The sequence below is a fragment of the Nesoenas mayeri genome (genome assembly GCF_963082525.1).
Source record: "Nesoenas mayeri genome assembly, chromosome: 8".
NCBI classification, from domain to species: domain Eukaryota; kingdom Metazoa; phylum Chordata; class Aves; order Columbiformes; family Columbidae; genus Nesoenas; species Nesoenas mayeri.
Genome location: NC_137554.1, coordinates 17,916,785 through 17,933,375, shown reverse-complemented (window position 1 = coordinate 17,933,375; position 16,591 = coordinate 17,916,785). Strand labels below are relative to the sequence as shown.

The 16,591-nt window shown below is 40.3% G+C and overlaps 1 protein-coding gene across 3 annotated transcripts in view; it reads right to left on the bottom strand.

The window, feature by feature from the left end:
- The window catches only part of KCNT2 (potassium sodium-activated channel subfamily T member 2), a gene marked incomplete at both ends in the record, with an annotated part of 126,950 nt that extends 119,789 nt beyond the window's left edge, over positions 1-7,161 (bottom strand). For 2 of the 3 annotated variants that reach the window (XM_080349257.1, XM_080349258.1), the window contains one exon: positions 7,055-7,149. In XM_080349257.1, the coding sequence (XP_080205383.1) occupies positions 7,055-7,149 (95 nt within the window). Of the gene's footprint in view, positions 1-7,054 lie in introns of all 3 variants that reach the window. The other variant, XM_080349259.1, reaches the window with a different exon arrangement.
- Between the last annotated feature and the right edge of the window lie 9,430 nt (positions 7,162-16,591).

The window sequence follows — 16,591 nt, the reverse complement described above, 5'->3', positions numbered from 1 at the left end:
CTATGTGGGTCTCACTGCAGATGTGAAAACACTTGCTCCCTTAGTGAATTAGACCATTAAGATCTTGAGCAGTTTCAATCGAAATCAAGCTTTTAAAATAGAATTTAGGCTTCTAAATCACTTATTTTGAAAATTTACTTACAAGGACAAATCAAGATAAATTGGACAATATTTGCTTAAGTTCTTTTCTTTTGTAGCCTCTGTTAAATTGAAGAACTCATAAAATTTAACACATTTTCTAAAATGAGGAGGCCAAAATGACGAAAGTATTTATTGAAGGAAAGAGGAGGATTATTTTAAAGAAATCTTTATAGAATTTTCTTTTGAGGAAATTGTGATAGAATTTTTTGTACAAGTTGAATCTAGACTCAGATATTTTAAATCAATTGATTCAGAAATGTGTGGGCTTTTTATCCCCCTTTTAGATTAACAGTCTCAGGTGATTTCCAAAAGGAAAGGCAAAAGAAGGGCTTTACTCACTAATTCACGCTGTGACAAATGCCTATTAAAGTGCCTTCTGAGATGTACAGTAGGGAGTTGTTCCTTTAAAGTCACCAGTCAACATGACAGCCAGAAGTATACAATTGTCCAAGTGATGTGTGGAGGTGTTCTGAATTATCTGAATCTCTTTCCAGATAAGTGGTGATGTTCATTTATGCAGTAAGCACATTAGAAGGGAAAGCTGATTTTAATTTATTCCTTTAAATACCCAATGTAAGAACAGTTCTTGCACAAAAGTAATATTTAGCTCTATAGTTTCATCATGAAAGTACATACTGTAGCAAAATTACTCCAATTTTCATCTCAGTACAGGAGCAGGATTTGAAATGTATTTCCAGTACCAGTTAATGTGTCATTATTGGCATTGGAACTGGTATGTTCCAGTACCAGTTATGTGTATACATACATACAGAAAAAAATTATAGACTTGGAAAATGTAAATTTTTGTTCCTTTAGTGTGAAATTGTAAACACTTACTGCAACAGCATATATAAAAGTTATGAAATCCGATGCTTTGAGGGTGGGGATTGGAAAATATATTTGGTTTCTCTGTTGACTTTTTGTTCTCTCCATTCCATTTGTTGTATGTGATTCTGAAGTGGCACAGTAATAGTGATTTTTTTTTTTTTTTTCCTAGAACATATACATACATATACAGTGCTAAACTTCAACAGGCAGTAGAATGAAATAGCAGTATAAATAGATATTTATGACTGTCAAATGGCTTGTTCATATGACAGACTGTATTAATTTAGCAATTCAATGCTGGAATGTATACTTCAGGGTCTCTTAATATTGCTAGAAATATTCAGCATTGATAAAATCTACCTTGCTGTGCAAGGTTCAAAGAAAGCTGAATATACTGCTTAATCTTACCTAAACCCAAAGGGACTTAAAGGGTAAAAGGTATAGAAATCAAAAAATAGTATATACGTTTTTATGCAGTCAATAAAATGAATCTCACTCTGCATATTTTAAAAACATCCGTATGTTTGTTTGTTTCTTTCTTTCTTTCTCTAAAATGTTGTGTGGAAAGAATTATTCCAGTAAATCAAAGTTCTCTAACAGCAAGTTGTTGGTTTGAGTTTGTGTTTTTTCATTTTTCAAAGACTCTGGGATACAGCACACTTATTGCCTATGTATAAGCGCTATACTGCATATTTCAGGAAGGAAGGCACCAAGCCTAAGCAGGTCTGTACTTTCCAAATGGATCTCTCTGCACCACAGTCCACCATATATGCATTATCTGAATGTGTGACTGTGCAGAAAATATAAGAGACCAGAAAGAGAGGATCTAGCAGCACAAATGGGAGAAGCAACGTGTTACTTTAAAGTGTAGAGATTACCTTCACAGTGACTTTGACCTTCTCTGGGCACCTCTTTAAGAAAGTTAAATTTGCCCAGGCACTACCATTAAATGGCAAAACAGCCTCCATATGTATCTGAAAACTGTTGCAGCTTCCCATATTGGGTGACTCTCTGCAACTTGTCTGCACAGAGCGTTTCCTTGGATGCTCAAACTACCAAATCATTCCTTGGCTGTGGCCAAAGCATGCAAGTGAAAATCTGAACAGTTGTATAAGCAGTTGTGCCTCAATGGTGGGAAATACTCCTGGCTTGCTTGCTTGAATTTACTAAAACAAATGCAGCTTTTATCTGTTTATAAGTTTCTAAAGAATGGACTACACATCTGTACATAACTGGTTTAAGAAATACGAGGTAAGTTGTGCTCCGAAAGATACTCAAGCACTGAATTTACATGACTGATCTTACTAAAAAAAACAGTGATATCATCAGAACATAAATGCTTTTTTTTTAATTTTTAACTTAGAATTCTTTCTTTACATCTCTAATATCCTGTGGTTTTGCTACTGTGAAGTACACAGTAACTATATGTGTACACAAGAAAACATTTTTTGTGAATAACCTCTTCACAGTATCTTGCCAAGGCTTACAAGGGAACCTAAAATAAATAGCCTCTTTTCTCCCATCTTCTGAAGCAAATTATTTATCAGCTTTGAGCATATCAGGGCTTCTTGAGTAGGTAGGATATTTTTTGCTTTTATTTGCATTGCTCTTCAACACAACTGGTAGCACTAAGGACTGGTGATCAGTAAGTTTATGAAATATTTTATTACATAATTCACTGCTACAATCCTGATTCAGTAAAACTTCACTGAATTAACAGGTGAACAACTTGTGTTGATCAGTAAATTCCCCCTTTATTTCTGCACCCTTCCCTAGCAGCCAAATTGAGAGACAAATTGCATTATGATGGTCAAGAAACATCTCAGTATATCCAGCAAATCAAAGGTTTATTTCAGTTTCAGATACTTTCATTAACGAAAGCAAAATGTGAGATTCACAAAAGGATATCAGTGATACTTACAAAATCAGTGAAAAAGTCAATGACTGAATCTTCTTTTTACCCTCAGAGCACTGACTGGGATATTCACATGGCCAGAAGAAAACTGGTACGTTACCCTCCCTGCCACAGAAATCACCCATTTGACACACACACAGTCTGGATACAGGGCTGATCTTTCACATGCTATCCTGTGGCAGATTTTCAGATTGATCTAGGCAATATTTAAATATTTCACACAGTGACAGGAAAACAGGTGAGTTTTTCTCAGAGTTATCTCTCTGAGTAAATGAATATTTAACCATTCCATATAAAATGTGTGTACTGTAAAGCATCAAGCTTCAACTGCACAGTTTTCAAAGGGAACCAGATCCTTTGAAAATCTAGTCTTTCAGAAACTGAAACTGGTTTTAAGATTCATTTTTTTCAGAAAAAAAAAATCACTCAGCAGATTCATGAATGTTAATAAATTATTCAGAATAGTTTATTTACTGAACAAACGCATTTGCCAAAGACTCGCCATGTTCTTCTGCACAGAGCAGCTTCTTTTATGAAAAATAATATACAATCCAATTTGGCAGTCTGTGGGATATGAGAGACCAGAACCCATCTGTTACTGAAGCCAACTGCTTGGTTAGGAATCTAAGCTATGAAAGTAGAATTATTTGTCTCAGAGAGAAATGCAAAAGCAGTGAGATGGACATTACTGTACTGCAGAAGTATAGGTAAGAAATGGACCACAAGCTAGACACCAGAAGAAAGAAGCCTGAGTAAAGTTCCACTATAGTAGAAGTTCTCAAGAAAATGAAGATTAGAAATCTGTCTCCAAACAGGCACAAATCTAAGAACCAGATTCCTGCAATTAGAGTCCTGTTATATTGAGCTAAGCATTTTAGCATGTGAGCATTTTATAAGTGAACAGGATCATTTAAAAGAAATAGCTGATTCTTCTCCTAAAGAAACATAACCAGTAAGGTTTTGAAATGGTATAGTATGCATATATTACAAATCCATCTGTCAGTAAAAAAAAAAGAGGAAAGGTCTATATCATTTCTATCATATTTATTATTAAATACTATCATATGACTTAGTGGCAAACTATGTTATCAAAACTGTGATTTGATGATGCAGGGTGGTTTGTGGCAGATGAGAGGAATAATTCCATCTCCTCTCCACTTTGAAGAATCAACAAGCATCTGAAAACCCAGAGCTGGAACATATGCCTCCCAACCAGCAAAAAGTGAGCATCTTTTCAGAAAGGGCCTAATGGAAGGAGAAAAGAGGGAACTCACAGATGAACAGACTGGGAAGATCAAAAAGGGAATGGGACTAAGAAGACAGAGTTCAGCTGGTAACAGACCTGAAGTTCACAGACCTCACAGAGGGAAAACCCTTGATATAAATCAGACTTCTGGAGTTGAAAACCTGTGGAAGTAAGAAGTTGCAGTGAACCGGAAATATGCCAAAAAATATTTCTGTATCTCAGTCAAGGGCAAACAACCTCCTAAAATGAACTATCTTGATCACTTGCCGTTATATAGCCATACTATGAGGCTACTTCAACTGTATTTTACTGCTCAGATATTCCATTCATAGTTAATATCCATTCAAATGAAAGGGGTACAAGCAACACCTCTGGCAGTATCTGTATTGCACACTAAATACAATAGAATACAAAAGATATGCTTCATCAAAACCAAATTTGAACCATTTACATAATGGTGCAAAGAAAAGACAAAAAAGCAAACCATTAAAAATAAGATATACTTATGTAATACTAATTGTTATGAATTAATAAGCAATTGATCTCAGGGTCCCCACAGGTCTGCAGCCTTTCTCATTAAATATTTCCTGAAAGTATGTCTAATATTCTAAATATTCCATTTGACAGTATTTCTATGCAGAATATATATGCTTTTTCTATAATGGACTGTAGCAAAGTACAAGCAACATAGGATTGGATTAAAGTGATATCCTCCAGTACAGAAAAACAAGAATCTGGATAGGACCGTATTCTAAGGTGGACAAACAAAAGACAATACTCAAAATTTTTTAAGAATGGACTTTGTTCATTTACTGGAAAGTCAGCATCAGAAGAGACTGCTATGGTAACTTGCAGAGCTGGAGGAGAGAGTGCTGCTAAAACAGCCTCATGTAAAGTACAATCCTGATTGCGCTGTGGGGAAACACCTGCACAGCCTTCCTGCCACAGTGCACCTGTGTCCAGCCTCACCACAGGACAATACCTGAAGACCTAGAATGTAATTTCCAGCAGCCATTTTCAGACCTGGGTTCATATTCTGTATTTCAGATTTGCCAAAGATCTGTCTTGTAATGCTTCTGTGAATATTAATAAAAAGAATCAAAAGTAGCTATTCATTTTCCACTAGTCAATTTTCCAACAATTACCATACTCTGTAATAGTGTTATGCTGTAATTCTGCTGTCAATATTTTGTAAAGATTATTTGTTTGCGTTTTGTTAAGTGCACACAAACTTGAAATAGACATTTCTATAGCTAAATGGATGCTATGGCTTGTGCAGTTGCTTATACACTGTTTCCTATCTGAGATCAGATCATGCTTCTTCCATAGAAGATAACTTCATAAAGTTCAAGTCAAACAACTGGTATCAGTGAAGTGCTTGATGGAAGCTTCAGACTAGAGCTGGTGAAAGTGTTAAGCCACAGTGTGGTCCAAAAAGAAGTAAAAATAATATTTCATTTATTTTAGCCATCAAAACCCTAGCTAAATAAATAAAATTGATAAAATAAGACAGGCTGCAGGGTCTTTTCCTATTCCAGTAGAGAAGAAAATGTAGGTATAAGATGCTAAGATCTACATTTTCTAAAATCTCAAAGAATACTGCAGTCAGAAGTTATGAATACAGAAAATGTTTGTGGTTTAATTATTTTTTAAACTATAAAACTATGCTTTGATAAATATACTCTAACTCTCCATTATGTTATTTACAATGCTGCCATTTCCAACCAACAGCATTCATATTTGTAACTATCTTAAGATGTTATTCACCATTTCATAACTCTCTGAATAAACATTTAACTGCTTCAATGTACAGCATATTCTTCTAAACAAAGGTAATAATTAGTAATGTGCATGATCTTTTGATTACCAATAAACGAGAATCCATCTTTCTTTAGGAAAGTAGCTAAAATCTAAAATACGTAGACCAGCATCAAAATGAAAGTTTCTGACTGTTGCATTGAAGACTCATTCTGACAACATAAATACATTGAATTTAAATCAATCAATATGCTCTTATACATTACCAGACAATTTTGGTTTTGTGTCATTTGACCACAATAAATTGTTACTACAAACTAGACCTCACACATAATTTTGCAAGATGGTACCATGTAGTAGCCTATTAACACACCAGGCTGTATGGTAAAATAGTGGCATGATGCTGTTGGCATTCATGAACGCTGTTCATTTAGCATTTTGAAGTTAAACACACATTCCTGGTTGGTTTGTTTGTTTTAACATAAGGGGATTTTGTCTTTTAAATATAGTATTTGACCTGAGGCAAACAAATACTTTTTTCTATCGGATTGTAATTACTTATTCTGATAGTCCTTCAAATACTTCATAAAGGAATAAATCAATGGTAGTTACGTACAAGCCTAGGATCTAGCATGAAAAGAAACTGCATGTAAAGAAGCATGCATACTGGATAATAAAAACAGTCTGTGACCCTGGCAGTTAGCTTTTCAACAAGCGACAAAAGCGTATTTTGTTTGGGGTTTCCCCTCAGTGCATGTTATCCTCCGGAGATGGTATTGTACCTCTTCTACTCTTCCTCCTACTGTAGCCGTAGAGAAGAGAAAGGTACTGCCCTTCTGCCGAGGCAGCAGTGCCCGAAGGCTGCGGGATGCCCCGTGCTTTGCCGAGGAGCGCCGGCCGCGACTCACCTGCGGGGCGGGGCGGCGCATCCCTTTCGCACCAAAGTTTCTCACCGGGCTGGCCTCCCGCGGGCGGTGTGCGCCGCTGACCCGCCAGCAGCGGGGCCGAGCAGAGCGCCCCGCCGCCGCCCCGACCCTCCGCAGGGCCCGCGCCGCCGGGCCGCCCGTCTCAGGCGGGCTGGCCAAGGGGCAACGGGCGCCTTTGGCGGAGCACCCTTCGCTGCCTCTCGGGCTGTCACCGCGACCCCCCGCGTACCGCGCAGTCACCTGTCGTCGCTCTGCCAGCCTTGGTCGCCCAGCAGCAAGTCCCGAAACCGGTACCGCGGGGGCAGCGGCGGCACCTCGCTGTCCAGGTCCACCATCCTGCCCGGAGGAGGGGAGCACCCGCCGCCGCTCCCCTGCGGAGGGGCGGTCACCCCCCACCCACCGAACCGGGCGGGGGGAAAAGCCCAGCGCGGCAGGAGGGACGGGAGCGGCGCGGAGCAGTCGCCCCCAGCCGCGCGCGGGCGCTGCGCGCACCAAGGTGTTCGGAGCGCGCGGCGGAGCCGTCTCCCGGCGGCTGTGGGCAGCGGCTCGCGCCCTGGCGCGCGAGCGGCCGTTAACGGACCGCGGTTGAGAGTTCCCGTCCCGGGGGAGCCAAGTGCCGGGGGCGGCGGCGGCGGCGGCGCGCGCCCGCCCACTCACCCAGCACGAGCGCGCGCGCGCCGCCCGCCGCGGCTGACAACAAAGAGCCGTTCAGCGCTATGCAAGTGGTGTTCGAGCCGCCGCGGGCCGGCGAGCCAATGGCAGGGGCACACATTAGCATATTGGAGTGACGGCGCGGGAACCCCCGCCTGCCGGCTAATGGCAGCCCCGCAGCAGCGGCCGGGCACGGGCTGTTCGCTCCGCGCGGAGCGGGTAGGGGCGGCCGCTTCGAGCCGCCGCGGAGACGCCCCCGCGGCTCTGCCACGCTGGCCTGGCGGGCTGAGTGGGGCGCGCCGGTCCCTTCTGGGTGGCGGTTCGGCCGACCTTGCCGGGTGTCGCCGGGACTCGGGTGGCCCCGCGGCAGGGCAGGGGGCTCCGCGGGGGAGTACCGTGCAGCACCCGTTTCGGGTATGCACAATAGCACTTGGCTGGAACAGCCCCCGAGCACCAGGTCAGCCCCAGCTCCTCCTTTGGGGGTGTTACAGTGGCTTCCTCGCAAGTCTGTCTCCTCTAGCCAGCAACCTCCTCGTCTACCGCTTCCTCAGAAGTGCTTTCCTGTAAGCCTAGAAATTTGAAAAAATGAGGTGTCTTATCTTTGCGAGCTATAGGTGGCCCCTGTGCAGAGCCCGTATTAAGGGTAGCAAGTCATCTGAGCTTACTCGGGTCTTTCTTCCCTTTGTTTCTTGCTCAGCTTCAGTCAATCAGGCACAGGTTTTTAGTGCCGCCTCTTCTGAGCTCCCAGGTGCAAGCGGGAACGCCCTTGGTCAATTTCCACTCAATTAATTGGGCGTTGTAAATATCAGGAATGGTGGCTCAGGCTTCGTAAAAACTCAGGAAAGTTGGATTCTTCCAGTGGTTGGAATTTGTAGGCGATACCTGAAAGTGGGAGACACTGATATGATTTGCTTGAATTCACTGACACCAAACCGAAATAGTGAATAATTATTTTTTAAATTTGGTGTTAAAGGTCCACTGTAATCTAGTGGACTAACTGTCATACTTAGTATCTAATGCCACAGTTCTGGCAAACATAAATATTACTACATTTTTGCAGCCTGTCATGATTTGTCTTCCTGGGTTAGGTCATCACCTAAACTATTCAGTCATAGCGTTCCTTTCCTAGAATGAAGTTGTGCACAGTCTTAACACTGGTGTCATTTTTAAGTGTGGATGGGGTTTTTGGATTTTGCTGGATCAGGGACTAAGTGATAAACAAGAAGTGATTTTCTAAACGTAGTTCCTATACCATGTATTTAATTAGGTGCTTGCTTTGATGCCATGCATTGAAGAGCGAACCTTTTATTTTCCTTTCAGTTGGATTTCTGTGTAGAAGGTAAGCTAGTGAAAAGCTGATGTGGCACATACAGTATTAGCTGAAGTATGGCAGCCTGAAGTGTATCACATAATAATGTGCCCTGCTGAGAATCCATCTCTGAGCTTCATGCTGTGATGCAAGGATTTCTACAGGTAACCAACAGGTAATCCAATTCAAGGCTCAGATTCTCTCTGCTGTTGTTACAGACAATGCATCTTTACTTGCTTCTTTAGTAGAAAGTTCTGAAGCATAGCTTCTCTGATTGCTGTTTCTTTAAAGAATGCAATCTTGTATCCCAAGTCTTGTAAAATGCTGGGATCACTGTGGTATCATGCTTACCCTTTTTCACAGCTTGCTACATTCAGCATTTACAATGGGCTTCTCAGAAAGGCTTGTTAGATGAAGCAAAACAGATGCGTGTATGTGGCAAGAGTTCAAAGGTAGCTCTTTGCTTTGCCTGATACAGGAAATAAATAAAATAGTGAATTACCCTGCTGCCATATTCTTGCCAGTTTTACAGTGTTCTGTTCTGAGGTCAGAGCTCTCTAAAAGTCTAATTAAAAAAAAAAAAAAAAAAATCAGGATCTTCCTTTATTTTCTCTGTCCAGCCATTTTTATTCTTGCTCAGCAACTTCAGTTGAACAAGCTGTCTCTTCTAAGAAAACCTTGTTTCTCTGCCTGGGTATCTTTTCATCTTGAAAAAACTTAAGGTGGGGTGGAGCCTGTATGTATAGGCTAACTGTAGTCCTTTTCTGAAGCTTATGAACCACAGATTGTTTGGAAATTAGTGGTGTTTCTACTGTGTCTTCTAACAGTCTCATTATTTTTTTTCACCTTAATTGATTAATTTAACATTTGTTTTAATACTTGAGGAGCTGAGCAACAGTAGAAGCTTTTGCAGTTTTTCTACCACAGAAAAGCATTTCAGAATGGTGGTAGCTGACTGGTAAACTATCAATCTGGTAAATAGTTGAGCTGAGGTAATAGAAAGCAAACTCATAACTGAGACTATAGTCATGCAACTTATATAGAAGCTTAATTTGTGTTCCTAAGTAATATAAACTCTGCAATGTAAAATTAGCCACTTGTGAAGCCTGGTCACTCTGAAAAGCTCTAAGCATATAAAATTGGACAGAGATGAGAGTTTAGTTAGCTAAATCTCGCATTTTGATTAGCAACTCAGAAGGCCTAGGAAATTTGTCTTCAAGCTGAGGAGATGCTTAATCATCTGCTCAGAGGCAGGTGCTGTTCTGTGTGAACTGTGATACCAGGTCACTGTGCTCAAGCCAGGCATTCCTGCTGCTGTGTTTGTGTTAAAGAAAAGCTGGGAGCCATGAGCAGTTCTTGCAAAGAACAAATGTAGGTTTGTACTCTCTGAGAAGTGTCAGAAGCATCTGTGGTCCTGACTTGGGGACTAAAAATACACTTTTAATACCTTTTTTTTTTTTTTAAACTGGCTAGTAACAGGTGGGTAACTCTTTCCAAGTACTTGACCCTGAATTTGGGGATGAGGGAAGAGAGTTAAGAACTGTGTTACTGGGTTTATTGCTATTGACTGCATATAAATCTTGGATGATAATGAGGTACAGAGAGAAGAAGAAAAAAAACTATGTTTCTTTTTTAGGTTACTTACATTTTTGATGGCATATAAGTAAAACAGTCTGGCACAATGCAAATGGCTTCTGGACTTTTTGAGCAGTAGCAGTGTATATGGAGGTATAAATAGGCTATTAATCCTGTTCTAAATTCAAAAAGTTCTGCCCCTTTATCTAAATCTGAATTATGAATTTACTGTTATAATAATAAATCTGATGATGGGGTTGTTTTTTTTATATTTTCCTCAAAAAGCTTGTAAAGTTTACTTTATTATTGATTAGTTTTATTATTGACAGTCACTGGGACATTCTTTACTATTGGTATTGATACCTAAGATTATTCAAGTAAATCAAAGCCAAACCTGACTGCAAGGAGTTGGAGAAGAATCTGGCCCATGACAAAGTGGTGAATTTCACCCTCTTAAGGTGTTGCTGGTCCCTCTGCACTGTGGTGCTGAAATAGTCCTGCCAGGCACAGTTCTTATGCCTGTTCCCTCCATTGCTTTTCAGCTATATACCATGCCTCAGGGACCTGTCTTCCCAGCTGAAAAGCTTCTCACCTAACTATTGTTTTTATTATCCTAAATAATATTATGAGATTGTGGTTGAGGTAAGAAAGAACACTGGTAAAGATAAACTTTTAAAACAAAACGTGAAGAGGGATGAGGCATTTATGAAACAAATGCACACTAAATCCTTTTAAACAGTTCTGTAATGTAACTTGTACTTATTGTCCTTTCAAGAAAGATAGTCTAATATTATCTGAATGGGATTCACTTACTGTAAGGAGCAGTCTAGGCTGCAGTGAAAAACTAAGCAGAAATGCCTGCTTTGCAGTTTACTTGCTTTCTGCTATTTGTCTGTTGGTGCTAGTAAAGGATTAGGCAGGGTGAAAAACTGATTGACTGAAAAATAATAGAATAAAACTCAAGCTAGTTTTGAGGCTTTTTCACAGGTGCTCACTCTTTCTACTTTTTTTTTAACCCATAATTAAGGAGTATCTGCATGTTTATGTCAGTAATGAGAACTTGTGGATCTCTCACATTTCTGCAAGTTGATCAGTTCTCAATTAAGTCTATCTGTGTGGTTTGGGGTTTAAGACTAGAACTGGGGACTAGAGTACTGACAACATTGGAAAGCACACGAGGCAGTTCTGCAACTTTGCCAGCTGAATAGAATATTTAGGGACTCAGCATTCACAGTTCACCTTTTAGTAGACTGTACTTAAACAATATGTGATTAACTTTAGCTGCAATTTCATTTCCGAAATAGTCTGCAAGGTAGAGTCTTCTGTAGAAAAATGCAGAGTGACATTACCTGTTAGAAATGTGCCTAGATGAAATTCTGAAATGAAGAGTCCTTGCTAATAGATATTGTTTATCTCAGAAAACAGACATTCAGCATTGAAAAAGGTATACTTCTCAGTTAGAAAAACAATTTTTTTTTAATTTTTTTTTTTTTTTTTAAGAAAGCTGTTAGTTTCTTCTCCCTTGATGCAAAGGAATTGCCACTGCAATGCTACTTTTGCCTTCCACATCCTTTTCTCAAAAAAAACATGCTAGTGAGTTAGGTCAACATGAGCATATTGGTTTTATACCTTTTTTTTGTTTGTTTGTTAGTTTAAATGTCCATTTGTTTCAGCTTACCTGATTCTTGGCTGTGTAGGGATGAGGCCCTTTTTTGTTTCATTCTGAATCTTACAGTACAGGTGTGTGGGGGGGTCTGATTATTACCATAGCATAAATAATAATTATGTTGTCCAGTAGTTTCTGCAGAAAGAAATGCCCTCTTTGCTAGGTAGCTGGGTTGTCTACTCTAGTAGTAACAGAAATAGTTGATTATAATTTTAGTTGTCCTTTAAGAAAGCACAGCCATTGAGGGAATACTACTAATACAAAATTAAACTTTAAAAATAATCAAACAAAAAAAACACACACGAAAAAACCCAAACAAAACACCACAACTGGTATTCATAATTTTCTACAAGCAGCAGCACAAGCTCCAGACTGCTCTATGTGGTTTTTTTACCAAAATAAGTATTTATTTCTGAACAAATCTTGCTATTCTTACATACCTTTAAATCTTTAATGACCCTATTTACTTTTTATTGTAAAAATGCATTTTGATTTTGTATATCTCTTCATTTTACTGTCTGATACGCCTTCCAGAGTACAACACTGAAATGTCTGGAATTATTTAAACTTCAGGGCAAAATGTTCTTGGAGTTCTCTTATCTTTCAACTTGGTGGCTATTTTTTAAACAGCCTCGCAGTAGCAGACTGTTCTGCTGGCATGAAAGGTTTAATAGTGATTCAGAAACAGTAACAGACTGAAATAGCCCGAAGTGGGAACAGAGTGTTAGGGTCACTGTAAAGCTGGGGCAGAAGGAGAAATGTGAGGAATTTCCAATTTGATAATGCCTCTGAAAGGATTAAAAAAGTTTGGAGGTGGCTTGGGTTTTTTTGGTCACGTGTCTGATTAAACTGAAACCTTGGTAGGTAAAGGGCATGTTTTCCATAGCCTGGTGAGCGTGACTCTGTACTGCAAGCACGGTCCTTCTAAGGCTGTTTCAGACATGGGGCACACAGCATGACCTGATCTTTGTATTTTTATATGCAAACCCTTCATAGCTCAGACCCAAAAAGGAAAAGCATCCACTTCAGGGCTACCCATGGTCCTGATGCATCACAGTCCTGTGACATCTCTGTTGACCTGGAAAGAAATAGCAGCACTGCAGCAAGGGAGAGAGCTGGTGAGAAATGGCGATAACCTGTGAGCTGCCTTCCAGTACATCTCCCCTTGGCTGTGAGTAGGAGGACTTCATTCTATATAGGAGAGCTGCTCTTTTTTTTTTTTTTTTTAGACTAAGAACACCTTTTCAAGTAATTTTCACTTTGCTTTTGAGTACAAAGCACCAAGACAGGAGAATGACATGGTACTTAAACAAGTGTAACCACAAGTGTGGTAGAAAATACTTTTAGAATTGGACAAGATATGTCTCCTGTCATTGCTGCAAATCTGTGCCTGAATACATTATCTAATTTGCATTAGAAGAAGCTGAAGGGCTATTCAAAGAATTCCTAATATTGTTTTTCTGTTTGCAAGGTTGCTCACATGGCACATCCTTGGTAAAATGGCCTAAACAAAAACAGCTGTCATGATGGGAATGTGAGTTCAAGCATCCAAAAGTGCCTGAGAATGCATATGCCACAGTTGAGTATATTAAAGGAGATGACGACCATAAACCAAATTAAACAGTAACCAGGGAGATACAGAGCGAATTTTGAAAGAAGGCTGGTGCCAGTTTGGAAAGAAGGGAAAAATGGAACTTTGTAACTATGGGGAGAACAGTGGGAACAGAGCAAGTGGTCAAAACCAGAGGAGTTGCGTTTGACACTGTTATATGTTCACCCACTGGCATGAAAAGCTGTGTCTGGGCCAGGCAGAGCATCCTCCCTGACCATGCCAGCGCAGGGTCTCACACCCGGGTGTATGTGTGACCTTGTGGGGTCCTTTCTCCCTGTGTTAGCAGGGTGCAAGGCATAGCACCAGTACACATAAAACACCCACATTTCCTACAGAAGGTGTGTGAGAGGAGGACTGTGTCCGTAACCATGGGTGGGCAGATGCACAATTCTGTGTGCTTGGTTAGAACTCCAGGGGATTGGTAAAGAAAGGCCATTTAGAAATTTGTTAGGTGCTCATTAGCCTTTTGTCTCTTAACAGTGTCTTCTCTGTTGTACTGACGATACTGAATCTGAATGTATATTTCACCGATTGCCAGTTAATCATGTGCTATTAACAAATCAATAAACCATTTTGATTGTGATTCAGTTTAAACTAAGTGAACAGTGCAGTTTCTCCCTGTCACACTGTTAGGTTGTAATCATAGATATTACGTGCTGTGTAATGGCATTGTGAGTTAAAGAAGTTGCCTGCCAGTGGAAGGACAGACAACTGTTTACAATGAAAAGAATCTCACTATTAATATAGTGAGATAGACCCTTTCATTAAGATTTTTGGGCAAAACAATGACTGGTTCTAGAATTTGGTGTGCTGTAACAATATCATTTAACTCAAGTGTGACGGCAAGCGTGCTGTTAGAACATGCTGAACTTATACTCGCCAGAGATACTATTTCAGCAGTGACTAAGGTCCTATTACCAGTCATAACTAGTTCCCTACTGGAAGACACTGACTTCCTTAAAAATGTGTCTTCATAACACAAAATGGCTTCCAAACACTGTTGCCAAAGTTATTCAGGTTTGAACAAACACTGAACTTTTATGTCAAAGCCCCTGCATTGAGTAGGGAATGAATAAAGTCTTGAGTAACCCCATGACTGGCACTTCTTTGTGCAGCTGCCTTTGGTTGCACACCTACTTAGATGTTCTACATTTCTTGTAAACAGGAGGTAAGAGTACTCCAGGGATGACGTTTTTCTGTCTGCCCCAGATGTCCTGAGGCATGGCTTGCCTATGCATTTTGGTTTGTTAGAGGCTGGAGGTGGCAAAGGAAGTCAGACACGATTAAAGACATTAGCTTCGAATCTATTGATAGCCCATGGAAGAGGTGAGGAAGGGAAGAAAGATTAAGTTATTGATTTTATTTCAGTTCGGTTAAGGTACATTTAATCGATGACTCAGGAAGATCACAAATATAAGACTGGAAAGGACCGAGCCTGGTCCCTTGCTTTGTGATCAAAGGTGATTTCTTTGTATCAGCCTACATTATGCCTGCACAAAGATTACTTCAAAGCCTTACTCCTTAGGTGAGTCTTCTAATTTTCAGCTTAAATTTATTGATAGGGTGTTTATACCTATCTGCTCTTGTGTGCTGGTGTTATCTTTTAGCTTAAATAGTTTTAATATTGCCTGTATTCATAGATAGCAGCCAGGAAATTTATGGTACGTTTTCAATTTGGTTCCCATTTTGGTTTAGTTGTAGCTGAAAGTATCTCTGACTGTTTCAAGCCTGTAATTGTTTGGCAAGTGATTTAGTAACCCAAAAGCAGTTTAATAAAATCAGATCTACTTTGAGCTTCATAGCATCAGAACATAAAACATTTAAAATTGTAGAAATTGTAAGACCCATGCCTGCAGCACGGATTTTTACAGCTAATTGGTTCGAGCCACAGTTTCTGGGTTGGAATCTTGAGTGTCACCTAGCTCGCTGTCTCAGTTTTTCCCCCACTCTCTGAGCTTCCCACAAGAGTTCAGGAATTGGAAAGCAGCAGCGTCTCTGCTTCCTTTAAAAAGCAGTTAGTACCACCGCTGTGACAAGGAAGGTTAAACTGCCCTAACTTCCTCATCACTGCAAGGAAACTAGCTTTTGCACCCACCAGCCCACTGGTACAGAGCTTGTAAATGCAGGCACGGACAGTGATGCAGAAAGATTGACGCAGGGAAGCAGGACTGTCATGGTGTGGTTAGAGCACTGCTGTCTGCAGCACCATGGGGTTCTCCACACAGAAGAAAAGTACTTAAAGATTTTGTCGGTGAAGTTCTGTGCACAGCTGTTTCTTAGAATGCAGGCAGGTGCAAAAAATACCTTTCTACTGATTAGGTGTGCACCACTAACTGCAAAATGGAGGCAGCCCCATCATCACAGGGTCATGGAGCAGAGTGAGAGTTTGTTCTCCACACATATGAGTCACCTGGCAAGAGAAAGGGGGAGGGAAAGAAGCAGCTGTTATGCTGTCTGGAAGAGTCCTGGGAGGTGAAACAGCTGAATGCCAGTTTTCACTAAGACCAGCCCTTTGAATTGGTAACTGAAAACACAGCCCAGGTTAAAAGAAAAAAAAATCCAGCTGCATTTTGAGAAGAAAAAAGCCTTTAAACTGCTATGGAATTCAGGTTTTATTTGAGATCTGTTCTCTCCACACACTCTTTCTTATCTTACATCAGTAGGTTGACTAAGCCAGTAATTTTAAGGGTATATTATGTGGTCTTACGGTGCATATACAAGGTAGGCCTGGGTACACTCTGTGCCAGTCAGACAACACCACTATGGGGTATCTGGTCTGCAGCTGATTTGTGTCCATCTCCTGAGAGCACTTTGTACTCTTACCTTTTTTGCCCTGACTCTCAGTATCAAATAATTGTCTTCATATGATCCACATTTCCACTGGAGTGCACTTTTTATAAAGCCAAGACATTTAATGAAAATATTAATAACCCTGATACTTACATGAATACATGAGGAGGTCCT